The sequence below is a fragment of the Oryzias melastigma genome, linkage group LG3 (genome assembly GCF_002922805.2).
Source record: "Oryzias melastigma strain HK-1 linkage group LG3, ASM292280v2, whole genome shotgun sequence".
NCBI classification, from domain to species: Eukaryota; Metazoa; Chordata; class Actinopteri; order Beloniformes; family Adrianichthyidae; genus Oryzias; species Oryzias melastigma.
In genome coordinates, this window is record NC_050514.1 from 30,570,183 (window position 1) to 30,597,758 (window position 27,576).

Here is a 27,576-nt window from a genome sequence, read left to right on the forward strand (position 1 = left end):
TTCAACACTTTTTTTTCGCTGTACTGTAAGTTTACTTTTCTAATAAATCTTTTAAGTGCATCTTAGCTTCAGATATTTTAACCTATAAAAACATAAAACTGTTTCCAAAATAAGCCATCATCTTTATCCTAAAGTCTTTTTTCTTTCTTTCTTTCCTGCTGAGCTTCTCAGCATCAAGGAGAGGCAGAAAACTCCCGAGTTCAGCTCCTAACAAGATTTTTCAGAGGTGAGTCATCCCTCTCTGTCTTTATCCTCCACAGATAATAAATATCTGGTTAAGGCTTATCCAGTGTGGTTTGCATGGAGGGTAGAAGGAGTGAGCAGAATGGGTGGAGAGCTGAGATAGGTGGCGGAGGACAGGACGTCTAACGGTAAAACAATAACCAAAGATGCAGAAGTTTAATGCGATTTCACAGCAGGAAAAGCTTTGCGTCCGATCAAAATGGCTGGGTTTAGAATACATGAAAATCTTTCTTAAAAGAGACAACTTCTGCAAATTTCCCAACAATCTGTTCTTGTGCCTGAGAAAAAACGCCCCCCAATTTATTGCTCAAATAAATTTCCACAATGTTTTAAAATGAAATATTCCTATTTATTGCAGTCGGTAAATGTAGTATCGGATGTGTCCACAGATTCTTGTTTGCGGTTTCTTCCAAAGTACTGCACGTATCGCGCAGGAAGCCATGCAAAATAAATATTTAAATATACAAAGCAGATTCAGTAGGAGGTGAAAACCTAAAGAAAACAAGATAGTCTGTTTGTGACAACAGATTAGAGATTTGAACACATCTTTGTGCACAAATGTGCAATAAAATCTGATTCTTTGTACTCAGTTACACCACAAACAAGATTATCAATCCAGATTACAGTAACTGTGGTGCCGGTTGAAGCGGCACGGTGTTGAAGGTTTAGTGCTTTTCCGCATCACGTGTTTACAGTGTTGGCTGCAGCGACGAGTGAGGAGAACAGGGAGTTGGGTCTCTGCCTCAGCACCTCCGGAGGGTCCAGTTCTGCTGCCTGTTGACCAGAACGCCGAGTCAGCCCCGGTTCAGAATGACATGAACTGCGTCTGTCTGCGGTGTGGTTACCTCGCCTGTGTCCATGACCAGGATCCGATCCGAGTGCATGACGGTGTTGATGCGGTGCGCGATGGTGAGCATGGTGCAGTGGTGGAAGGCCTCCTTGATGGTGTTTTGGATCAGAGCGTCCGTTTCTGCGTCGATTGAAGCCGTCGCCTCATCCAAGAGGATAATCTGACGGGCAAAGGAAACGGAGAAAACAAGAAAGCTTATTTTATGACTGAATTTTTACACTCAGGAATATTTTTAAAATACCATCAACTGATTTTACTGGAGAAATTTGCAAAATGAAAACTGTGTTTACTGAGAATATTTGAGTTGAAGTAACCGTGTCATGTTCAAGCACGATAGTGGAGGAATTATGGTTTGGGCTATTGTGCAGCCATCAAACCATCTATTAAGTTTTTATAGGATAGATTCATAAAAAAGGTAAAATAACGGCAACATATGCAATGAGACAAATCACCTTAAGAACTAAAGTATATATTGTATTTTTTAAAAACTATTATTAAAATCTTAAAGACCTATATTTTAAAGATTTCTTTAAAAAAACAACAACAAAAAAAACTACAGCTGCTTATGATGGAGTATCAGGGCTAGTTTACAAATATATTTACTTTATTACATTACGACTTTAAATCTCGTAAATTTACAAGACTAAAAGTCACAAATTTAGAAGATTAAAAATAAAAACAATTGTAAATTCACAAGATTAAAATTTGTAAATTTACAAGAAAAAAACTCGAAAATTTATGAGATAAAAAAAATTATAAATTTACTAGATTAAAAATCGATATTAGAAAATTAAAAGTCGTAAATTTACAAGAAATAAACTCGAAAAATTGACGAGATTAAAAATTGGATATTTACGAGAAAAAAACTCAAAACGTTTGTGAGATAAAAACTCATAAATTTACAAGAAAAAAAATTGAAAATTTATTAAATTAAAAGTAAAAAATGTACTAGATTAAAAGATGCACACTTACAAGATTAAAAACAAACATTTACTATATTAAAAGTCGTAAATTTACTAGATTAAAAGTTGTACATTTACGAGATTAAAAGTCAAATTTACGAGAGTAAGTTATAAATTTACAATATTCAAAATCGAGATTAAAAATAGCAAATTCACAAGATTGAAAGTTTTAAATTTACAAGAAAAAAATCTCTAAAATTTACTAGATTGAAAGTCATAATTTCAAAAGGATAAAAGTCTATCTAGATATCTAGATATCACTATCTAGCTATTAAAGGTTTTCTAGCTATTTAGATTTCTGTCTAAATATCTATCTTTCTATATTTGAAAAGTACACTTTGGATAATTGGTAAACCATCTGCTTCTACTTTTTAAGATTCATTTTGTGATTTGTTCAGCCTGCTCTGAACTCTGATCTTATTTTGTTTTCTCTTTGTCATTTACTGTTCTTTTTTGTTCATTTTTTCTGTCTATGTATCTTAGGTTTTGTTAATAAAGTTATAAAAAATATCCAACTTTCTACCTAGCTGTCTAGCTACCTAGCATAGTCTAGATAACAAGACAGACAGATAACATGGACTAGATGGATGGATGGATTTTATAAGAGTGTCTTAATGGTTTCCAAAGAAATCCTCAGACATCAGAGGTTAAACGGCGTGCTCGTGGCTGCAGAACTGGAAGTACCTTGGAGTTGCGCAGAAGTGCTCTAGCCATGCAGATCAGCTGCCTCTCGCCGACAGAGAAGTTCTCTCCGTTCTCCAACACTTTGGCCTGCAGTTTATCCTCCAGCCTGGAGATCTGAGGGAACATCATATCCATCGTTAACAGAGTTCAGGGTTCTAAAAATGATCTATAAAAGAGAGTAAACACAGTCTTAGAATCCCACTGTTGACGTACCGAGTCCTTCATGTAGGTCTTCTCCAGAGCCTCCCAGATCTCCTCATCAGTGTAGTTATCAAAGGGGTCCAGGTTGTATCTGTGAGCAGGTCCGGTTCATGACGGTTCTGCCGTGTCTGTGTGTGTTTGTGAGTCAGCAGTGTTACCTGACTGTGCCGATGAACAGCACGGGGTCCTGCGGGATGATGGACAGTTTGCTGCGCAGGTCCTTCAGGCCGATAGCTGAGATGTCCACGCCATCGATCAGGATGGTTCCTGCGGCTGGCTCCACTATTCTGAACAGAGCGACGCCTAAAGAGGACTTCCCTGCAGAGCAAGAATCAAAGGGAGACGATCAGGATGTGTGTTTTACCTCAGAAGAAGTTTGGAAAATATCTGTAATATGTAATTTACTTTTTAATGTTTTTGTAATCATAAGTTATTGTGTTTCTGTGATGTTGTGTATCTTATGTCAAGCGTAATACTTGCACTAAACTGTACCTTACCTGAGCCTGTACGTCCCACAATGCCAAGCTTCTCCCCAGGTTGGATGGTGAAATCGAGCCCATTGAGAACGATGGGGGTGTTTTCTCGGTACTTCATCTTGTAGTCTTTGAAGGTGACGGAGCCGCTTTTGGGCCAATCCTCTGGGATCTGAGCGTCCCTAATGTGCCTGGGAGCCTCAGACTTGCAGTCCTGAAAACACGTAACCGAGGAGGTCAGGGGTCATTTGGCGCCTGTCCTGTGAAGGTATCAGCTGCAGGAGGTCTGACCGTGATGTATTCCAGGAGTCGCTCCACTGAGTTGAACCGGGCCTCAACCTCTGTTGACTGTCTCACAACATACTGGAGCAAACCTGTTAACTGAACCACAAAACACACGCATGAGGAAGTGTATGGAGTAAGATGTTTACCCTAAACATGCTCAATTTATTGGTAGTTCTACCAGACCGTCTACATCAGGAGTCTGCAACCTGCGGCTCCAGATCAAGCCACAATTATTAATTCATGATCAATTTTAATACTGTTGTCACTGAAGTCCCTGATTGGTCAAAGTTTAATTGGTTTAACTTTCAACACCAGTTCAATTGTTGCACATTTTGTACATAGACCCCTAAAAATGTTGCTCATTTTTTGCCCGTTGACATCCCGTATCACCAATAAGGATTTTGATGTTGTAGTGATGTTCTGTGCGGGTCACACTAACCTGTATGGTGTAGGAGATTGCCAGGCCTTTTAAGGTGGGATTAATGACTTCATTGCTACTAAGGACCACAAACAGAGACACCAACAACGTCATGGTGCAAGCCATGAAGTCCAGCCAGAAGGAGAGCCACCGAGTGCCAGAGTGAAACAGTAAGAAGTGATTTGAGTTGATGTCGTTGAGGGTTTTGAACCTGCATGACGGCACAGACAGGTCAATGAACCATTATGAACGGAGAGCAGAGACGGTGCTGGATCTTCGTGATCGTACAGTTTGACGTGACTGTCTTTGGTGTTGTAGGCGTGGATGGTGCTGAGGCCCTGCAGGGTGGAGGTAGTGAGGGAGATGCACGGAGATCGACTGACGTTCTCCATCTTCTTCATTTGACGGATGCTTCTTTGGAAGATACTGTAAGGCACATGAGTCAAAGTCAAGGCCCGGGGGCCGGATCCGGCCCTCCGGGTAATTCTGTCCGGCCGTCAGGATCATTTTGTTTTATTGTTATTATTGGCTCAAGGTTATCTTGCGCTCATTTCGAATTTGCATAATTTTAACCAAAATATATTTTTATGGAGAGTAAAATATTGAAAGTTATTTAATGTTTAAATTGATTTATTCTGGAATAATATTCCTGCCTGTTTTTATTCATATTTATGTTAAAAAGTTATGTTTTAAAAGTTTTAGAAATGGGCCTTCTGCTAGTTTTTTGGACTATTTTGGCATTTAGTAGGATTCTTTTAGAGTATTTTTGAGTTTAGCTAATATTTAAGCTACATGCTAGCAGTTTTGGCAAATTTAGGCTTTTCTTTTTGGGTTTTCTAGGCTGTTTTGGAGTTTAACCAATATTTCAGCTACATGCTTTGGCTAATTTAGGTTTTTCTTTTCAAGTTTTTTTTAGGCTGTTTAGAGTTAGGCTAAAATTTACATGCTAGCTGCTGTTAGACTTTTTAAAAATGTTTTTTTTTTAGGATATTTTGAAGTTTAGCTATTTTTTTAACTACATGCTAGCTGTTTTGGCTAACATAAGTTTTTTTAAGACTAATTTGGCATTTAGCTAATATTTTAGCTAGCTATTAGCTTCAGCGTTTTTAGCTATCAATTTCAGCATCTTCAGCTATCAGCACTATCATCTTTAGCAGCCAAATTCAGCTTACAGCATTCACAGTAGCACTATCACAAGTAATACTATATATCTAATTCATAGCTATGTTAAAAAGTTATGATTTTAAAGTTCTAAAAATTTTGTTCAATAAATGTTTATCCTGTTCGGCCCGCGACCTAAGGTGTGTTTTAGATTTTGGCTCCTTGTGTGATTAAGTTTGACACCCCTGCTGTAAGGCATGGACAACACCCAACAAGTCAAAGGGTTTTAAAGCGCATGAATCCAAAGATGTTTAGATCCGACTCACAAGAGGATGATGGTGAACAAAGCTCCTATAATGACCACTGCCACCAGCATCAGCGGGAAGACTGCGGAGATGATGATGATGGTGAATGTGACGAGCAGACAAAACTGTAAAAAAGGGTCCATGTGGATAGGAAGGACCGTGTCCACCTCCTCTTGGTCTTTGGCAAAGCGGTTCAAAATGCGACCAGTTGGTGTTGTGTCAAAGAAGCTCATTGGACTCCCAATAATCTGTGGAAATCAGACAGTCAAACATCTGAGATTTGTTATAAAAATCGCTGAGGTTCAGGTGAGGGACATACCTTCTTAAACATGGAGTTATGAAGCTTGCATGCAGCTCTTAAAGTGACGTGAGTGTAAATGAAGCACTTAAAGGTAGCAAGTATCACCATGACGATAACCATCACGCCGTAAATGGTCTGGTAGAAGTGCAGATTTGGGTTTTTGGAGACATCGCCCTGGTCTGAAGAGTAGGAGACATTGTTCTGGTCTGAGGTGGAGTTCAAAGCAGACTAAGAAGAACAAAAATGGAGATTTTAGGAAGATATATTTGTTTAAAATGTAAATGCATTTGTAAAAACTGTCACCAGTAACGATAATTTTAACTCAATCGATGAATCGATTTCTATCCTACTAGCCTTTTTGGCGAATTTGGCATCTACTGAGGTTTTTATGATTAATCTTGACGTAAGCTAGTATTTTAGCAACATGCTATTTACCATCTACTGAGGTTTTTGGGGCTAATTTTGAGTTAGGCTAAATTTTGGCAATGTGTTAGCTTTTTAAAGCTAATTTCATATCTAAAGAGGCTTTTTGGGCTAATTCTGAATTAAACTCGCATTTTAGCAAAGTGTTACCTTTTTTGGCTAATTTTTAGCACTCACTGAGGTTTTTTGGGCTAATTCTGAGTTCCTAATTTTTACAAATTTTTCAAGCAGTTCTTCAAATTATTTGTGCACTTTCTGCAACTTTAAGTCCTTTAGCAACTTTTGCATTATGGAAATAGCTCTAGCACTTTCAGCAAATCTCTTCAGCAATTAAAGTAAATTTCTTCAGCAAAAAATTAGCGACGACATTCAGCAAAAAAACATTCACACTGGCATTATTTCAGGTAATGCAACTTTTCTAGTTTATTAAATTTAGTTCTCTGAGCTTCTGTTTGGTGCAGTGTGATTCATTTGTTGTTCCTCCGGGGGAGCGGGAGAGATTTCAGATTGCTTGTGGATTGTCTGTGCTGCTGTTTTTGGCTGTCGATACCAACATGAAATTCTGCATGAAGACGTCTAAATTCATTTCAAATCTCGAAACCAAAAGAACAATCTCTGACATGCAGACGGAGATAAAACACTAAACCGTTTCCTGCTGCAGTTACATTAATGGAATCGTGACATACGGCTTAGAAGAGATCGGCTCAGACAGTTTTTTTTATTTTATTTTTGTTATTTGCAGAAATGTTCCTCACCCCGTCACCCTGTCCCAGCCAGTAGCTCAGCCACCAGTTGCTGAAGGCAGTGGAGCCGATCATCAACACGATGATCAGGATGGTCAGGAAGGTCATGAAGTAACCTGCAGCGAGCCGGCAAACATCCGTCTCAGCCGGTGAGGTGAAGTTATGACAAATGATGGTGCTTTACCTCCAGCTGCCTGGCAGTACTGATGGTAGATCCTCCAGGAGACGGATCCTTCCGATGAGGACTCTTGACTGACCAGCTGGTCACCGTTCTTCACAGCAGCTAAACAGGGGTTGAAGAAGGTTTGAATAAAGGGATTTTAGCTCATATCAGGTCAGTTTTAAAACAATTCTGACTGAATCAAGAAGAAGCAAATAAAATCAATAACATTCAAGAATTATCGTGACATTTTGATTAATTTAAAAAAACACTGAGAGCACTAAAAGGTGATCGAAGTGGAACTTTAAAATAACTATTTTATGGCTCTCAACTGTACTTTGAAAAATTACAGAGGTCTATGTAGGTCGCACTGCAAACTCGTAGAATATCTGAATTTTTAAAGTCTGAAAAGTTTGGTTTGGTTACATAATGGTGAGAAAAACACTATATCGTTTAAGAAAGGAACAAAAATCCAAAACAATGACTTTATGGATCAACACAACAGCTGAGCATCACTGTCATGCTAAACATTTTATTTCCTTTTCAACATCATCTGAATCAATATAGAATTATGTGCCAAATTTTGTATTAAAAAACCAACATTGTTTGGTCTGAAAAACAGTTTCCAAAGAATTATTCATCTAAACTAAATATTGTGTGACTTTTATAAATAAAATTAAAGATTTTTACATTTTAAAAAAATTACTGAAAGCTTTATGTGGTGCATGAACCTTCAGAGTTCAGGGATTAGAAAGTTGTTTTTAGCTGGTAATGTTACAGCTTTGTATGCCTTTGTTCAACAAGCTGCACTTTAATTTTAGTTTGGATTTTAGATTTTTTTTTAATCGTTTTATAGTTTTGATGCTGTTGAGACTTTTTATTTTTATCAAACTCTTTGTAGTTTCTTTTTTGTCTGCAGTTTCTTCCCTGTGTTTCTGTGTTTCTCCACTAGAGGGCCTCAGTTCACTGCTCCTCACTTCAGCTTGAACTTTAAATCCACATTTCCACTCAACTGAAAAGATACATTCCTGTTTAGGATTGATGGTTTTTTAAATTTGTTGATAATAAATTTAAAAGTAATCAAATTTAAAGTGAAGAAAATGGTTTCTGCCAGTTTCTTTTATTTTTATAACTTGACAGTTTTTTAGATTCTAAAAAAAAAAGAAAAAAAAAGAACACGTTTTGGTTTATTTTGGTAAATAATTAGCTTTAATCTGTTGTATTGACATAAAATGTTAATTATTTTATATCTTAAACAGGAAATATTTGCTTTGAAAATTTTACAAATTTGGGATTAATACACACAGCAAATATTACTTCATTTTTTTATTTTATTATTGCATTCGTATTTGTCTTTTTTATCTATTGCTAATTGATTTTTGTTTATTTTAGTTTTTTTAATTTGTCTAATTTTGAACTTTCTTTTATTGTGAAGCACTAAATAAATAGATCCATCCATCCATCCATTCATATTTCTATTTTGACTAAAGATAAAGTTAAAGAAGCTCACCAGCCTCTTTGGTCTCTTTGGTAAACTATTTTAAGTTTAAATGCTTGATTTGGCTGAAAATTGTGAAAAAAAAAACATAATCTGCACTTCATTTGTTTAAATTCAATTATGTTTTTTTTTTTTTTAATCAGAGTCAAAATGTCTTTAACTAAAATTAAAACTAGGTCCAGATGACTTTTTCTAAAATATTTTTTCTGCAATTTTAGGTTTTGGTAAATTTTCACCAGAGAAATAAAAAAAAAAACATGTTTAAAGTAATTTTGTTCAAACTTATTTCTAATATTTTCTCTGATGACATCAGTGATTCACCACAAGATACAAATATGTAAACATGTTAGAGTCAAAATCCTAAAAACACAAAGGAAACTTTTTTTAACCTTCACACTTACAGTTCTGGTCAGCAGCCTCGTCCTGATTCTTCTCGTCTGACATGTCGAAGCCTTAAAGAAAGAAACAAAATTCAATGATTTAATAAAATGTATTATTTTTTACTCATTATGACAACAGTTTATGATTTTATTTGTTAAACAGTTTTAGTACCTGGATTAACGATGCCGCTGTCTGCACGCTCTCTCAGCTCCGCCTCCTTCAACTTCTCAGCATCTTCAGACGGATCCTCCTCCTTCTGCGCCTACGAGATGAAGATGTAACAATAAATGAGCTGAAACGGCATAAAGTTCCTGTTTTTAAAGGAAGACGAGGACGCTCTTACTTTAGACTTCTCCATTTGGTAGTTGCTGATCAGCTGAGTGTAGCGGCCGTCGGCGTTCATCAGGTTCTGATGGTTCCCCGCCTCCCGGACCTCTCCGTCCTCCAGCAGCAGGATGTCATCGCAGAACTCCAGATACTGGAGCGGAAGAAAAGACACAGAGTCAACCCTGCAGATGGACGCCAGCGTGCTGAGAAATCTGTAGTTTTTGTCAGGTTAGATTAAATAATCCTGCAGGTTTTCAGATTATAATCCAGCAACTGGTAAATCTTTTTAGATTAGCAGGTAAATAATTCCTCATAAATAAAATGTGAACACATTTTCTGGTAAAAATAGGTTTGAATTCCTTTACAAAGATGGAAGGAATTCATATCTTAGAGAAAATAAAGTGATTTCTTGTAAAAATGCAGTTTTTTTTAATTTTATTTTACTCTGATATGTGATATTGCACTACTTTTAAACAAACAAACCCATCTTTTGTTCAGTCTTTTTCTCTACGTCACCTGGAGCTGATGTGTCACAAGTATGACGGATTTTCCCTGCAGCTCCTTCTTGATGCATTCCTCAAAGATGTGTTTCCCCACGTGAGCGTCGACGGCGGACAGCGGGTCGTCCAGCAGGTAGATGTCTTTATTGGAGTAGACGGCTCGGGCCAGGCTGATCCTCTGCTTCTGCCCCCCTGACAGGTTCAGCCCCCGCTCCCCGATCTGACAACACAACCAGAGGAGACGCGCTCACACGGATGGATGGCACGCTCGAAGGAAGGTTCATGGAAAAAAGGCCAAAAAGAAAATGGGCTTCTGGTGGTAAGAAAAAACTTTGTGTCAAAATAAATAAAAAAAAAAAAACAGAATTTGAAAATAAATATTACACAAAATAAGATAAGACAGATTTTATTCATCTTAAATTTTTAAAAAATGGGCACTAAAGGAACATTTAGGGTTTGAAAGTAACAAATAACTGAAAATACATTGAATATATTATAAAACTTGACACACAAAAAAGTTTAGGAAAATTCAGAAGAAAATTTCGCAAAACTTTCTAACTCTCTCGCAACATTTTACATGTTTATATGAAACTATTTAGTGTTACACGACAAAATGTTTATTAAATTTGGTGAATTAATCTAAAAAATCCCTAAGTGTATGAAGGAAGAATAGACTCTCCTCAATCTGTGTGTGTGTGTATTTCTTGATTTGTAACTTATATAATACATTGACAAACAAATACAAAACATCAAGTTTCACCAGATAATATTCACAGTCTAAGTTTAAAGCAGCTGATAGAAAAAGAACTGACGACTCAGCGTTCTAGCAACATTTAAACGCATCACTTACGAAGAGTCTCACATCAGATTTATGAGGCAAATCTCTTTGTGATTTTGGGCTATATAAATAAAACTGAATTGAATTGAATTGAATTTATGTGTAAATGCAGTTTTGTGAGTGTGCAACAAGCAATTTGTGTGTAAGTTTTAGAGATTTGTGTGTGAAGTTAGTGTCAAGCTGTTGTCATTTTAAGCTTCATGTGTGTAAATTGTACTTTGTATTTTTTTGAATTTTATAATTTTGGGACAAATCAGAAATTACACACAAATTAAGAATTGCAAATGCACATATCCAAAGTTATGCAGAAATCGAGAACTAATCACAAATAAAGAATCATGAAAAAATCAAGAATCATGAAAAAAATCGTGAAATACGCACAAATCAAGAATTAACGCACAAAGCAAGAATTTTGCAAAAATTAAGAACTACACACAAACTAGGAACTACACACATATCAAGAATTCTGCACAAATTAAGAATTCTGCACAAATTAAGAATTTTGAACAAATGAAGAATTTTGCAAAAATCAAGAACTACACACAAACTAGGAACTACACACATATCAAGAATTTTTTCACAAATGAAGAATTTTGCACGTACAAATCGGGTTAAGTCTATTTTCTCTCCATTTGTGAGTCAAGTTGAGACATTCAAAGGAAAAGTGAAACCTTATTTGGTCATCAAACACATATATGAGACAGAGAAACAGAAGCTTGTTTTTATCTAAATCCTTTTTAATGACTTTATTACTTTTACTTTTAGTGAGTAATGTTAAGTTAGAAAATGAAGAAGAGATTCAGATTTGATCTCAGTCTGATTAGAGCATCAAATTAAACCAGCATAAATGAAGAGATTAAATAATGTGTGTTCATGTGTTGCACCGACCTCAGTTTGATCACCAAACGGCAGAATCTGCAGGTCGGCTCTGAGGCTGCAGACATCCAGAACCCGCTCGTACCTGCAGGGAACAACGCAGAACTGCTTTTGAAACAACCTTAAAAATGACTTTATTAGATCTCTGTCATGAAATCAGACGGAGTTCACTGTCCAACTGTGTCCAAGTCATGCAAGAAAACGTCTCTCACTTCTTTAAGGTAAAAAAAAAATTAATTTAAGACGGAATTCATCATCGAGAAGGTTTATGATGTGAAAATATGCTTGTAAAAGTACTTTAATTAACCAAACGAGAGAAAATGTGGTCTGTTTGTGGATTTTATCACACAGTAGCAGAAAGCCCTTATCATGACACTCCCGCCGTGCCCACTGGAGGAGCTGCAATCGCAATATTAGTTTTTCTTTTTTCCATAAAGATTAAAACCCTTTTCATAAATATTTTTTATTAAATGAAAATTTTACTTTTCCATTTTGTGTTTTCTATTTTAAATATATTTTTTATCACAAAGTCGATCTCTATGAAAAGGGGAAACATTCTTTTTATTCAGAAGTGATTCTATAAAAATCGAATTCAGGAAGATAATTAACGTTTGTGAAATGTTCTTTAGGTTGAATTAAACTCAATTTAAACCACGAACCCTCAGACTTCATAAGGAAGATTTTAGGAACATTTTTAAGGTCAACTAATGACCCAAATATCATATTCTTTTTAAAAATGTTTTGCTTAGAAGTTGAAAAGCCAAATAAATATAGATTAATTTAAAGAGGATCAATCTTTAATTAAATATTATCAAAATCTAAATAAAATGAATTAATTACATCCATTAATGAAATATAATTATATTTTTTATCACTTAAATAATTTATTAGGAGTTCATCACTGCAAATAAACTAATAATTCATATTTTTAAAGTAATCCTCCGCTTTTTTTGTAAAATACATGGACTATATCCTATTTAATAGTAAAAATAATTAGTTACATGGAAATAAATATTAGTAAAACTTGATGTGTTTTCCCATCAAACAAAGTACAAAATGTTAAAAAAGAGCATTTTTATAAATGATTGAGGTGCAGATTATTATTTTATTTTCCTGTTGATTCTCAAAAACAAACAGGAGATTTTTTTTAATGTTTTACTCCTGTTTTTTGTTGTGACGTTCTCCAGGTTTTATTCCAGTTATTGTTGTTAAAAATTAAATTCTGAATCCTGCCCGGATCCTTAACTCTGCAGCAGTTTTCCTTTCAGCTCTTTAAAACTGAATCTCATGTGGAGCTAAAGGTCAACGAACTCACAAACCTGATGTGTCCCGGTCCTAAACCTGATAAGTCCAGTAAAAAAAGGCTTTTATGGACACGCCGGATCAGATTTTACGATTTTGAATCATTTTGTTGTGATCTGCAGGCCTGGAGGTTTTATGAGGTCAGAGGTCAATCTGAGTCTCTCTTTAGGAAGTGACTTCCAAAGATAACAGATAAAGACGGACGACCTCCGACCCCATTTGACTGCTGAGGTAAAAGCAGAAACAAGACACTTTCTCCTGGTTAAACATTCATCTATGGGACGAGAAACACGATAAACTTCATCCTCAGAACTTCCTCTTTCAATCCTCAAAGTCTGTCCAACTATTTAATATTTGCAAAGATCTAAAACTTGACCTGATTTTAAGCAGTTTTGACTCCTCTTTGCTCCTCTTTCTAATATTTTTGTCTCATTAAGATCTGGGATCCAGAAATGGGGAAATTATTTGTTTAAATGAGTCAAAATCCTTTTGCTCCAAACTCTAAACAAAAGTTTGATTTGGGACTCAAAATAAAAAAGAAAAACTCAAATTGCTGAAAGTAATAAGAAGTACAGTAATTTTTGGTCCAATTGTTAGGATGTTGATTTAAAGTTCAATAAGTAAGGCAGAAATTCAATGAGATTGTTTGTGTCAAATTTACATTTGTATATTTGTGTGTAAGGCTGAGCAGCGAAAGTGAAAAGTAAAATTTTAAACTGAAAGTGAAAACAAAGATAAAAAACTGAAGTTGAAATCCTGAAGCAGAACCTTATTTTTCACTCACAGATTTAGGTTTATTGTTTTTTTCTTTTTTAATATTTAGTTCAAACTTACGGGAAAAAAAAGTTTTTTCTTTAAATGCAAAAAATAAAATTCTGGTTACTATCTGGTCTGCACAAGATAGCAACTGATGCACATCAGACAGTAAGTGAGAAAAAAAAAGTTTTTCTAAAAATTGGAGTAAAAAAAATATTTTTACTCTAGTTACTAACTGGTGCAAACCAGATAGTAACTGGAAAATTTAGTTTATTTTTTTATTTAAAAAAAAGTGTTTTTTATGTTTTCTAACTGGTGCACACTAAGTAGTAACTGGTGTCCACGAGTTACTATCTTCTACTACCTGTTAGTAATCAGATTTTTTTTCTTAACTTCAATTTCAAGATTTTTTTTTTATGTATTACTTCAATGTCTCTTTAGGGGCTCTGTAAAAATTTACAATATTTTAAAATTCTTATTTTTAAAATATTTTTTAAATCATCAATGTCTCTTTAAATTAAAATTTTCTTTTTCATTTAAACATTTTATTTTTATAATTTGCCATATTTTCTTCATGTTTTTTTTTTTTTTAATTAACAATGTCTATTTTTTAACTTTACAGTCTGTTTTTTCATTCATGTTAAATTCGGACTCCAACTATACATATTTTCAGTACGTATTATAAAATGGTCTTCTAAATCTGAATAACCAAAATCAAAAATCCTGTCATTGAAGACGTTTTCCTGCAGACCAACAGTCTGAGTTGTGGGCGGGACTGGTAGTGGAAGTTAGCCTCAGCTCATTTCCCATAAGCCTTTTGTTTACACTCTTTCCTGTTAGCGAGCTGAACTTCACGACCCCAAGCTAACATTAGCATAGAATCCAGATTTCCAGATTTCAGCTACAACGAGGAAAACTCATTGGAGTTTGTCTTTAAACTGACCCTAATTTGGCCTCATGTTTAAAGAATAAGAGCTGTTTTTAGTGTTTTATTATGATGAACTAACTTGTACTAAGATCAGATTCTTGTTTTGTTCACATTTTGTTTTGAAATGAATCATTTCCACTAATTACAGCAGTTTTTAATCACTGTAATTAAAATAAACTACAGTTTGGTTCACAAATATTAAAAATACAAAGTATTTGCTTAGAACTATTAAAATAAGTGTTATTGGGTTGTAAAACATTCAATTTGAAGACATTCGGTCAAACATATTTTTAGCATATTTTTCTCTTTTTAAAGCTCGAGTTGAACTCCTCGTTTCTAGATTCTGATATCTTAAACTTCATTCATGGAAACATCATTTCCAGTGATTTCCTTCTTAAGTTGACTGTGATATTTTTGGGGCTGTACATTAAGGCGTTTTCATTACTTGGTCTGATCCATTGGCTCCCCCATCAGAATGTTTTCTTGAACTGATCCGTGGAAAATCCAGGCCTGCTGGGAAACGTAGGCGAACTTCCCGTCCACTGAGATGGTTCCCTGCAGGAGGTGCATCTGGAAGATCAACAACAATCAGATGATCTACAGAAACACGGAGGCTGGAGGTCAAAGGTGAACCAAAGATGAAGAACCTGCTCCAAAATGCTGGAGATCAGCGAGCTCTTTCCGCTCCCGACGTTCCCGCAGACGCCGAGCAGGTTTCCCTTCAGGAGACGAAACAGATCAGAGGAAATCCGTCTTTGGAGGAATCAGGTGACCTCACCTTCGGCAGCGTGAAGGAGATGTTCCTCAGGGTCGGTGGGGCGTCCATCCCCGTTTGATGCTCCGCCCCCTCGGCGGGCTCCGGTTTGGTCCAGGACAGCGAGGCGTCTTTCATCACCACGGCTGAGCCGCTGTTCTTCTGCTGCAGCAGGTACGGCTCCGGGTTCTGGATCAGGAGGATCTTCTGGAATGAGAAGAAGGATCCGTGGGTGTGACTGACGCCGCGAGGAGAACGTGCGGACGCACCTTCAGGCGGGAGATGGACACGGCCGCCTCAGCCAGAGACTTCACCGACAGAGGCAGCAGAGCCAGGCAGAACCTCATGGAGTTAAAGATGGCGATGGTGGTGAAGGCCTGAGAAGGAAGACGAGCGCGTGAGCTGACAGCCAAACTGGCCGGACGCCGCTGCTTCTCCACTCACGTCTGAGGCGTTGAGCTCCAGACCCATCAGCGTGTGCACCAGGAAGGTCGCCACGGTGGCCATCGTGGGGACGATGCTGGTGACGCTGGTGTTCGTGTTCTGGACGTAGCTGAACAGACGAATCTGCTTCTTCTCCGTTTTCCTCAACTCTAGAAGACAGAGAAGATTTCAGAAATGAGTGTGCACAAAAAATGAAAATAAACTGGAGTTTCAAGTTAGAAAATGTTTTCTTGTCTTGTTCTGGTTTAGAGTTTCCCTTCGAATCTCAAACAATCTTCAAGTTTATTTATTAAATGCCACCAAATCTGTTGCTTATTGGGTCCTACGCCACCACTTCCTGCTGGTTCCAAAAATACATTTTGCTGTTATCCATAATTAAATTAAATTATTGCCTAATCTGCCGCTGATTACCTGGATCAGGTGTGTCTAGACAATTAGGAGCTTCAATAGCAGCTTGGTTGGAAAACATGTAGGATACTGGCCCTCGAGGCCTGGATTTGGGCACCCCTGGTTTATAGTGAACATAATAATACATTTTATATGAAATAGGTCCTTTAATCTCCTTAATATGGGCCACATGCTGGCACAGTGGTTAGCACTCATGCCTCATAACAAGGAGAGGTCATTTCTATGGAGCCTGTTCTACTCGTTCTACATGCTACACAGGTATGGATGAGTGATTGTGACCCTGTCTTTGCCCCGTAGCAGCCGGATTAGGCTCTGAAAACCCCATCACCCCAGAAAGAGATAAAAGAGCTTTAGGAAATGGATGGATTTTCTCTATATATGTCCTAAATCACCAGAAAAATGCTACAAGAACAAGTTAAAAAACACAATTTTCGTCAGTCTTTAAAAACATAAACAACTTTTTATATTTTTATATACTTTTACTATATTTTTATGAATTTTTCCTCTTTTATTTGTGGTTGAAGATCATCTATAACCGGATTCTCTTTACTGAAACTAGTCTCTCTTTAACTTTAAATGGAGGTTTCTTGAAATTACAAAAATGTAATAACTGTATTTTTTCACATTTATTTTGTATATTATCAGGTAAACATTTATGATCCACTTTGTCTATCTATTTTAAATAACATATTTTACTAAATCTGGGAATTTATTTAAAATATTTAATTAAAAAAATCATAAGAAAGGAGGTTCTTATAGTAAATTCCAGTGATTATTATTATTACTGTTGTTTTTCACTTCTGTCTCGAAGTCGAGGATTTATGACAGTAATCTGGTAAATTCTGTTTGCACAGGAATATTTTGGAAGCATTAAACTTAAATAAAGTTTGTTTCTCAAATTGGATTAGATCAATCAGAAGTGAATCTGTTTGTATTCCTCTGGGGAGTTAATATGATGTTAATATAATGACATGTCAAATCCATGACAGTGAAGAAGGATGAGGGCTGAACTAACGGAAATAAACACAGCATTCTGGATGTTTTTTTTTTTTTTTTTCATTTATATTTAGTTATTTAGCTGAATTTTTATCCAAAGAAATGTATTCAAAAAATGGATCAAGTTAAAAAGTAAAAAAAAAATCTCAGTTGTGAGAAATATCTAAAGCTGCAAACGGTTCTTTTGCTTTTACAAATAAAAATTAAACTATAAATATATTTTTTCCAGTCTTCTGCACAGTTCAGCCTGGATCTCGGAGGAGCGTCTCACCTGCGATCTTCTCCTCGAAGGACTCCTCCCAGGCGTACATCTTGATGAGTTTGATGCTGTTGAGGATCTCGTTCATGGTGCGAACGCGGTTGTCAGTGATGAGGATGGCTCTCCAGCGGAACTTATTAATAAGTTTGGCCAACATAAACTGCAACGAGAGAAAAATAAATCATTAAGTTTGGATTCAAGCTCTTTAATATTAACTAAATGTCAAAGTTCAGGTGAGTTTGAAGTCAAAGAGCTCAAATAATTCAGAAGCTTAACTGACACTGGTGGTAAATGTGCCAACAGTTCAGACAGGAAACCACTGTGTCTGAACTCACCTGGACGGGCACAAAGATGAGGTAGATGCAGACGCCGGTCAGGGCGGTGTAGCCGAGGATGTAGCAGGCGTAGACGATGCAGGCGACGAAGAGCACCGGCGTGGACAGAGTGAAGCTGCCAAACAGAACCGCCTCAAACAGTCTGTGGCCGTCATTGGTTAAGACGTTTATCATCTGAAGAGAGAGTGAGAGGAAGAAAAGGATTATGGGTACAGACTATGCAGAAATGCAACCATGAGAGGAAAACAATCCAATTCCTGAGTGTGCTGGTCCCAAGTCCGGGTAAATACAGAGGATTGTGTCAGGAAGGGAATCCGCCGTGAAACCAAAGACAAATCAATCATGCAAATAAACAAATAGAACTTTCATATCAGATGAGCTGCAGCCTCAGTCAACAACATCCACCATCGTCGGTCTGCTGATCTACAGCAGGGTGTCAAACTCAATCGCACAGGGGGCCAAAATCTAAAACACGCCTTAGATCGCGGACCGAACAGGATAAACATTTAATGAACTCTCTAAAACTACATTTTAAAACGGTAAATTTTCAACATAATTATGAACTAAATATATAACATTACCTACGATAATGCTAGTGTGAATACTGTAAGATGAATCTGGAAGAGTGAAGATGCTAGTGCTGATAAGATGCTGAAATTGATAGTTTAAAACGCTGAAGTTGATACTTGAAAACGCTGAAGCTGATAGCCAGCTAAAATATTAGCTAAATGCCAAATCAGCCTAAAAAACTGTTAAAAAAAAAAGCCTAAATTGGCCTAAACAGCTGGTGAGTAAATATTAGCCTAACTCCAAAACAGTTTGAAAAACTTTTTTTTTTAAAAGTCTAAATTAGCCTAAACAGCTAGCATGTAAATTATAGCCTAACTCCAAAACAGCTTTCAAAAACTTTAAAAAAAGCCCAAATTAGCCTAAACAGCTAGCATGTAGCTGAAAAATTTGCTAAACTCCAAAATAGCCAAAAAAAAAATCTTAGTAAATAGCAAAATAGTCTGAAAATCTTGCAGAATGACAATTTTTAAGCCTTTAAAACCGTAACTTCTTATGTTTAGGGTTCAGATGGTGGTGGCTAAAAGAATGGAAATGTCAGTAGTGAAGATATGTTTCCATAAATGAAAGGAGCACAGGGAGTCGATTGGAGGAAGGAGAACCCAAACTTATTAGATCTTCTGCAAACGTTGAAAAGTCTGAAAAAGATCAGAGGCTGTAAGTTTTGGCTGGGAAGAAAGCAGCCTGACAGCAGAGGATGGTGGTGAGGAAGATGAAAAGGACAAAGGTAGAGCAGACGGTCATGCAGCTAAAGGAAGGAAGAACGGGATGTTTCATCTGAGAACATCAGATTAGTGTTAGTAAGGAGTGTAATGTTTACCTCTCCCATGGAAACGTCGCTGTGAACCCTCAGAGAGATGGCTTTCTGAAAGGCCATGGTGGAGAACGCCCCTTTGAGCCTGACGGCGGTGCGCAGGTTGACCGCCCACAGCAGAGAAATGAAAAAGGCTTTGAAGAACTCGGAGGTGAACAGAGCCACGGCCAAACCGACGCCGAACGCCACAGAGGAGCCGCCTGGGTTCTCGATGTACTTCAAGATCTCGTTGACCAGAACGGCCTGATGGAGAGGAGGAGGAGACACATGAGCCGGACAGACCAGGAAATTAGCTCGGATTTGTTTCTAGTTTTTAGGAAGACAATCTGATAGTTGAAAAAGTTTTTATTTTAGTTCGTGAAACTTTTAGGTTGTTGAGATTTTAAGTCAATTTTTGGGCTCTAAGTACAAAACGTGCACATTGATAGTTATACCAAACTAAATTTGACCAATCGGGAACCTTAGATTTGGTAGTGATGTATTCACAGAAGCACCAATCGTTTAAAAATGGATCATGAAGGTTGGGCAATAAAACAATAACGATACATATCGCAATAGAACTTTTTATCAGTTGAAAAAGAGTAAAAGCAAACAGTAAATCAACTTTCTTTCTGTTTACCTGAATAAATGGGACTTCAAAAATACTTTCATTTACCACATTTTTGACCATTTAAAATAAAATCCCTGAATTTACTGCTAAGCCAGAAACTGTCTGTGTGCTGCCCCCTACAGGTTGAAACAAGGTATTACAGTTGAATTTTGTGATTGGTCAACTGGTGTAAGTCCAACATCATTTCAGACGTTTTACGTCATCATGCTCTGCAGCTCCAGTATAAAAGCCCCGCCCATCTTTGATTCTGTAAAGGTCGGACGTTAGCATGTTAGCTTTAGCATGGCTCGTTGGTGTTTTGCCTTTCCAGTATACTTGGAAGTTAGCCACCAGTGGTAGACTCCAACTAGTATTGAATCCAGCGAACTCCGTCCTGGATGGATTTGCAACATTTCACTTGGGATTGTTCGTTTAATACATTAGCCTTTATTAGCTATGATGCTAGCAGCATTTTACCAATACTGCAAACCCTCAGGTGTGTCCTCTAGCATTGTTGATATGCTTTGACATATTTGGTTTATATCGTGATATATATCGTTATTGTCTGAAAAAACAAACTATATTGTAATATAGAAATCTATATTGCCCAGCCCTTTGCGAAGGAGAAATTAATAATTGTCTTTTGTCTCCGACTGGAGTTATATGACACCAAGTTTTTCATATATCGGAATACTGCTGTGAAGAAAAAAGATGAATGAGATTTACACCGCTTCAGCATTTCATACCAAGCTTCTTCCAACTGTAGACTGTAGATGTCCAACTGTGGACATGCGCTAGTAAACAGCAGAAGAAGCCCCTCCTTGCTTGACCAATGTGAATACCATGGGCTAAACACATAGAATGCATTTTTGAATGTGCACTATATGTCCTGTGTGTATGTGGAGCTTAAGACTTAGTAATTGAAAGAACGGCCACGTCTGTTGATTTCTTTTTCACTCATTTTCTTGAGATGACAACCTCATGACTCGTTAAAACGAGATAACAACAAATGTTTCTAGAGATAAGGGACGTTTTTAAAGAAAATGTGGCGATGAGTTGTGTTCTCGCCCTGCAGCAAACTTACCCAACAGTAGTTGGGAGGGATAGGCTCCAGCAACCCCATGACCCCAAAAGGGATTCATAAAATGGATAGATGGTGTGTTCTCAAGGTTTTTATTTACTTGGGATCACTGAATACATGTTTTATAGTTCAGCATAAAAAATCATCTGTAACTAATCAATTCATCATTGATTACTTTACTCGTGGTTTAACTCAGGTGGAAATAATGTCGAGTTTGTTGGTGAAAAATAGATTTCACATCAGCCATGGTAAGTTGAGAAGAAGATGAGCAACATTAATTCTAATGAAAATCATTTCTATTTTCTCAAGATCACACGTTATTAATCTCTGGATTATGAGCTTCAATTTACTCTGCTAAGAGAAGTGTTCATTTTCTGGTGATTACGAATTATTATGGGCATATGTGACCTTGGTTTCCTATTATTAATATTATTATGACAAAATTATATCTTGTTTGATCAGGACTTTATCCTTCAAATAAAATCGTTTTGCTCATAATAAGCAATCACTACTTGATCTGTGATTTTTTTAAATGATTTCTGGAATAACCTAATGATTTTTAATGTCTTTAATGATTATAAAAACTATGTAAGGAGAACAAAACGTAAGTAAAGTATGAAAGGTTATATAAATACAATAATAAGGTATAAATTTACTTCCCTTTACTCCTTTTCAAGCAAATAACTGAACTCGTTTTGACAAACTTCATATTTAATAGATTTGTTGTGTCATGCTGTACTCTGGCACGATATATATGTGTATATATTCTTCTACTTGTGTCTTTGTTTTTCCCATCATGCTCAAGTTTGATGTGTTTATGGAAATACAGTACAACTCTGCTGGTTTTCATCTTTAGTATTTTTTATGTTTGCTTGAAATAAATAAATTCTAAATCTAAATATTCAGTTTCATTTCTGAAAAAAATAAAATAAAATAAGGCTGCTTGTCGCCTCTTTGGTCAAGACTTTGTTTTTTCATCCAGCAATAATCTGTGGTTAAACGGTTAATCGTTACCAGTTTAAGATTTTTCATTGAAAGCTAAACCTACAGTTTCTCATTTTAAATTTTAACTTGTTATGTAATCTGACTTTTTACCTTTACAACAACCATTTAGGTTAAGATTGTTTCTTTTGTTCTTCAGGAATTATAGTCAAAGACGACTAAAATGTTTATTTTCGTCCTGTGTGGATAAAGGAGAACTCACAGGGCCGATGAAGGCTGCAGTCATGACCAGGATCCCGATGATGACCGACAGGATCAGTCTGGTTCTTTGGAAGCGAAGGACCGCCCGAATCAGAGAGGCTTTCTGCAGACCCTTCTGCTCCACCTGCTGCTCCCACAGCCTCCACAGTCTGCACAACAGTCATCGTGACTCCGCAACAGTATTTCTTACGTGGAAACCAACAGAAGCAAACATGTGGCCTAACTAATTTGGCTCTAATTAGCCTGAAGAATCCTGTAAAATATTTTATAAACTTTTTTCATCAAAGCTGCAGATTTCGCTTAATCTCCTGATACCTCTCTCCGCTGGAGTCTGCGACGTCAAACTGAGACAGACAAAGCGAGGAGAAGTCCAGCCTGTTCCTGAACATGGCCCACATCATGGGGGTCATCCAGGCAAAGGTCACAAAGGACAGGAAGCCGGCGTTGTCCACCGGGTTTGATCTGAACACAGGAAATGATCAGCCACACTTTGGCAAAGCGAGTCTTCTCCATTTGAGCGTCACTGACTGTGAGGAGGACCAGCGGAGCGGCTTCAGGGTCTGAATGCTTTGGTGGTATTTCCCGAACAAACGGTGGCGAGGTCTGCCATTGTCCACGTCGGGGGTTTGTTCGGGGTAGGAGACCTCGGATCCGGTTCTCCACCGGAAACCGTCGTCTGTCTGGAGAGTTCAGAGGAGGGAGGGAGGATCAAAGAGCGGGAGAACACAGGATGGAGGTGAAACAATGGTAACAGCTTCTGTTTTACTCACAAACGAAGCTCGTCGACTGCTGTTCTTCTCTAAGGCATATTCTGTCTTCATTTTGCCCTGTGGAAAAGAAAAAAAAAAATTAAAGCCAGGAGTGGCCCGCAGATACCCTCCCCGCCCAGCTCTACGTATCATCGACGCCCTCAATGCTCACCTTTAACCGAGCTCACTTGATAAGCAGCCACTATGCACCCCTGAACGCCCCTCCCTTCTCTTTCTGCAAAGCTGGGCTGAGATTTATGGGAAAAATTGATAGAAAAAACACTTTTTTAAAAATGGCGGCTTTTCTATTGATTTTATCTCCATAGCAACCACTTTTTGTTTTGTTCACCTGAGGTCACCAAACATATTGACATTAGTTTCGTAAGAATCGGCAACAGTAAATTTTTGGATTTCCTTAGCAACCGTGGTTATTTGCTATCCACGCACACGTTCCTTATATGTTCATATCCTATTTTATAATAAATGTTACAGCTTCAGCCTGGGATCAACATATTACATTTTCATAGTAATCCATTAAAATATGTGGGTGTATTAAGACTACGCCACTTTTGCAAGCTCGCCACGTGCACGCCGTTCAAAATCTACAACTTCTTATAGTAATTTTTTTCCAAATTGCTTTCCAATGATGTCCCAAAAGTTAGGAAACGACTGATAAAAATCCCTAGAATGAGTTTTTGTTTGTAGTTGGTACTAAAACTCTTTTTCTTTTTTTTAATTCAAGATGGCGGCCACTTCCTTAGGTCAAAGGTCAACAAAACGTAAGGGGTCGCTGTAGACTTAAGGGATCGGCACAAAATTTTGTGAATATCGGACAAACAACAATGATCAAATGTGAAAATTATTAGGGCTGTCAGATTTGTCGCGTTAATTACGCGTTAATCTGACATGTGCATGATGCCGACAATTTTTTTGACGCATTAATCGCGGATTTTCTCATACGTGTCTTTCCATACCGCACGCGGGCGTCCCGCCCTCCGGCTGCTCTCGCTAGATCACGGGCGGGTCTCCAACCACCGAGCTAAAACCGGCCGGCGCTAGAACCTGGAGAGCTCCTGCACTCTAACCCGGCTCTGGTTCGCGTCCAGTACCACGTCTAGTGGTACCGGCTCGCTTCCGGCGCCGCGTCCCGAGACCCCCGACGTTCCGAACAGCAAGCTCACCGGGGGACGTTTTAAATGTTCTGGAGGTTTAAGCGTGATCCAGCCCCAGCATAGCGGTCTGTCTGCCGGCATATTCATGGCGTGAGCTCCGCTGGACACGTCGCTGCATCGAGCTGCAGCCAGAGAACGCGGCGGCAGTAACAGACTGTCAAACTATCCACAGTGTATCCCGCTTTTCTCAGTCTTTAATGTTTTAAAAAACAAAAGTTCATTGGAAATGATAAATCTCTATTTCATTGATTACTGTAGTTCAGCAGAGGAGGAAAAGATTTGGTCCTGACAAAAAATGAACATGAAAGTGTTATGGAAATTTTATTTTTTATGTTTTTTATTTTATTTTACTGAACGTTGATTGAAGTGTTGAATTTAAAATGCCCTTCACTTGCACTTGGGCTTTTGTTAGGCATTTTATGTTACAGCCTTTTATTGTTAAGAAAGTTTATCTCAATACAATGTTACAAAATAAAGTATTTCTGATGAAAACTATTAATTTTGCCATTCTTGCTTTCATAATTAATGTAGAACTGTTAAATTCCATGAAGCACACATTTTTTTTCCTAAAAAAAAAGGCCAAATGTAAATTTGCGATTAATCGCGAGTTAACTCTGGACAATGCGATTAATCATGATTAAAAAATGTAATCGCCTAACAGCTCTAAAAATTACTAAATATTAGATTTAGAAACAAAATGGCTGCAAAGCTGTAGGTCGTGGAGCCATCACATAATTTCAAATCTTACTTTGGACAAATCTGACCACCGTATGTAGGTTTTGTTCGTAGATTCTGACGTTTTCTGTTTTTTTTTTTTTGCATTCTGAGTGAGCACTTTTTTTTTTTGTTTTTTTAGTATCGAGTTTTCGGCTTAAAAAGAACACCGAGGCTTCAGTTAGCAGCTCAAGGATGCGGTGAACATCACACCGAGGTCAGGTAAAGCTCCTGGTGTGCTTCTCTCTTGCGTCATAACAAATACAAGAAAACACAAAGTCAATGAGTTACATGAGGAGTGCCCCCCCACATCCCTGTTTACACTGTGCCAAAGTTCCTCCTGCCCGTCTAAACGCAGATTCATGGTGATGAGTCGGCAGAATTGCTCCAACTGTAAACTTTGGGAAGTTTCTTTTATGTTCATGTTTTATAGGGAACACAGCTGTGTTTATGTGTTCAGAACTCACAAATCCATTCAAAGATAACTAGATTTATGACTAAAAAACAGGATTTATGTGACGATTTCATTCATGAAGAGAAAAATCTGCCCTAATCTGAACAGATTACTGTCGAACATGTTTAATATATGGAAAATTGAGGAGACGTATCAGGAAGTGACGGCGAAGGCTCTGGCCTGATTTCACGATTGCTGGAGGTAAAACATTTCCTATGGACCTCAACACTTGCTATGTCCAGTTCTTATAAACGGTCTATGGTTGGAATTCCTTCACTTCTCCCTATACAGTGCGTTCCCCATTTTCTAGTGCTGTCCGAATCTATAGTTCCAAAATCAAGTGCCCTAGAAATTTCCCAGAAGTCTTTGTGGAAAAAAGAGTGAGTATCGATCATCACTACATTGTCAAATATAGACCACAATGCATTGCGTTTGAACGATTTTTGCCAAAAAAAAGTCTTTAAATGTAATTTTTATGATGTATTTTTGATTTCTCCATTTATAATTTGTATAAGTTAGGCTCCGGGACCCCACGACCCCGAAAGGGAAGAAGCGGACAAGAAGATGAATGAATGAATGAGTATTCTGACAAATAGAATGACTGAGTAACAGCGGCTTATTTTTCTATAGAAGTCTGAGGGATTTTGGCTTCTTGGAACCAGCACTTCCTGTTTAGAACCTGAGGTTGGGGTAACTCAGTCCAGTTCTCATATACAGTCAAAGGCATATATTTATTTACTATTATTTTGGCTAAAGACGACTGGAAATGCTCTTAAAATTAATTAAAATATGATCGAAGTTTGACTTTAAAGTCTAGAGAACCAACAAAAATATAAAAACATTTCAACAGAAGGACTTCAAAAAAACCAAAGAAGGTTCCAGGAAGCAGAAGATTGAAAGAAGTTTACATGACTCACACGTACGGTCTAAAATAAGGACAGTTCCTCCAGCCTAAATAAACGCAGTAGTTTCATGGTGATGACTCGGCAGAATTCCTCAACTGTAAATGATGATGAAGATACTTCCTTTATGTTCACGCTCCATAGAGGACACAGCAACAATGTCACATCAATTCATCATTAAATCCACCATCAAATAACTAGATTTATTGTAGAACGCAGGATTTATGTGACGATTTCATTCAAGAAGAGAACAAATAATCAAACCTGTTGAAGAGAAGCACGTTTAAAGAAACTAAAGTAGAACAGACATTTCTAAAAATATGAAGAGAACCAAAGTGAAACCATCATCCACAAATACAGACACTTTAGGGGAGAATCTTCCCCAGAGCCTCAAAATTAGTCCAAAACACCAGAACTCTTCCAAGAATTCACAAACGCAGCAGCAGAAGACGGAAGGAAGTGACTCTCGGGAAAGGTCAAAGGTCATGGTTCTATAGTCAGAAAGAGACTTTTGGACAAAAACGGATCAACGGGAGAGAAAAAAAATTGAACTTACAACTTATAAAGTCAACAGGCAAGCATGGAGGTGGTAGTGTGATCATGTGGGCTCTAACCATAAATTTTGTGCCCCTCCAAAAAAAACCTAAAATAGTCTAAATGTACTCAAAAATTGTGTCGTATTGTTTAATAAAGAGAAATGATTGAATTTATTCCAATTTGAACAATTCTACCAAGAAAAGCGACACTAAAATAATCCTCATTTCTCCGTTATCCGTGGATTTAGGTCAGACGGTGAGGGTAAATATAATTTCTGGAACAGTCAAACATGTGCCGCCTGTGACACGGCGGGTCAAAAGTTGGTAAGTTCATCCCAAACCTGCACTGATGCCTCTGGGGGTCATGTAAACAGCATCAGCTCAAGGCTGCTGGGACGTGTGGAGCAACAAAACAAGTCAACCCACAAACCCTTTAAAACATCTCTACATGATGTGTGGAAAGTTCAAGTTTTTTGATTAGCATTGACTCATAAAATCTTCACAAACAGGACTGAAATAATCTGATTACACCAAACAAACAGAATAAAAAGTGTTAAGTAAAAAGAGGGATCAGTTTGACCCAAAGAGAGCAGAACCTGGAAGCAGAACGGTACCTCTGTGTGGAGGACGGCGACGGCGCTCCTCACACTCACACCGACTCCTCTGGAACCACCGGAGACAGAGACTCTGCCCGGCTTTATGGAGATCAAAGGTTGTCCTGCGCAGAGGTGAGCGCTGCCTCAGTGTGGTCAAAACCAGCTGATGCGTGCGCTCAGATCCCAGCCTCACTTTTCCTCTGAAATTGACTAAGAGACGTCTCACACGTGAAAAAAACCTCAGTTCCTGTGGAGTTCCAGAAACCGATCGGGTAAAGGGATCAAGAAGTAGTTGCTCATGAAACAGATTTAAGTGAAATTGGGGAATTGTCCTTCAGTTTGCAGCATCTTTATCATCTGAACAAACTGATCAGGTGTTGAAGAGTTTTCTGAGAGGAGGACTCACCTGGCTTCAGATCTTAAGATCATGTTTTCTTGGTTTATTTTT

General features: G+C 37.5%; 1 protein-coding gene across 3 annotated transcripts; it reads right to left on the reverse strand.

Moving 5' to 3' along the window:
- On the reverse strand, window positions 1-27,576 carry abcc12 (ATP-binding cassette, sub-family C (CFTR/MRP), member 12). Of its 3 annotated transcripts, none has more exons than XM_024295830.2 (32): window positions 27,147-27,576; window positions 22,776-23,002; window positions 22,534-22,685; window positions 22,321-22,467; window positions 22,007-22,154; window positions 19,139-19,375; window positions 17,752-17,925; window positions 17,429-17,576; window positions 15,754-15,902; window positions 15,579-15,686; window positions 15,334-15,516; window positions 15,203-15,274; window positions 15,001-15,125; window positions 11,582-11,654; window positions 9,872-10,075; window positions 9,372-9,506; window positions 9,200-9,290; window positions 9,049-9,099; window positions 7,174-7,272; window positions 7,002-7,105; window positions 5,842-6,051; window positions 5,544-5,770; window positions 4,405-4,542; window positions 4,138-4,327; window positions 3,705-3,794; window positions 3,438-3,627; window positions 3,099-3,258; window positions 2,953-3,031; window positions 2,740-2,853; window positions 1,089-1,253; window positions 923-1,017; window positions 1-883 (listed from the first exon to the last, which is right to left on the reverse strand). In XM_024295830.2, the coding sequence occupies exons 2-31, from the start codon at window positions 22,905-22,907 to the stop codon at window positions 925-927; spliced, it is 4,188 nt and encodes a 1,395-aa protein (XP_024151598.2). In that variant the 5' UTR covers window positions 22,908-23,002; window positions 27,147-27,576; the 3' UTR covers window positions 1-883; window positions 923-924. The 3 variants fall into 3 exon arrangements, with proteins under 3 accessions (XP_024151598.2, XP_024151595.1, XP_024151596.1); XM_024295827.2 differs by having other exon boundaries at window positions 1-1,017; window positions 22,776-22,832; window positions 22,927-23,002; window positions 27,147-27,575; XM_024295828.2 differs by having other exon boundaries at window positions 1-1,017; window positions 22,776-22,832; window positions 27,147-27,575.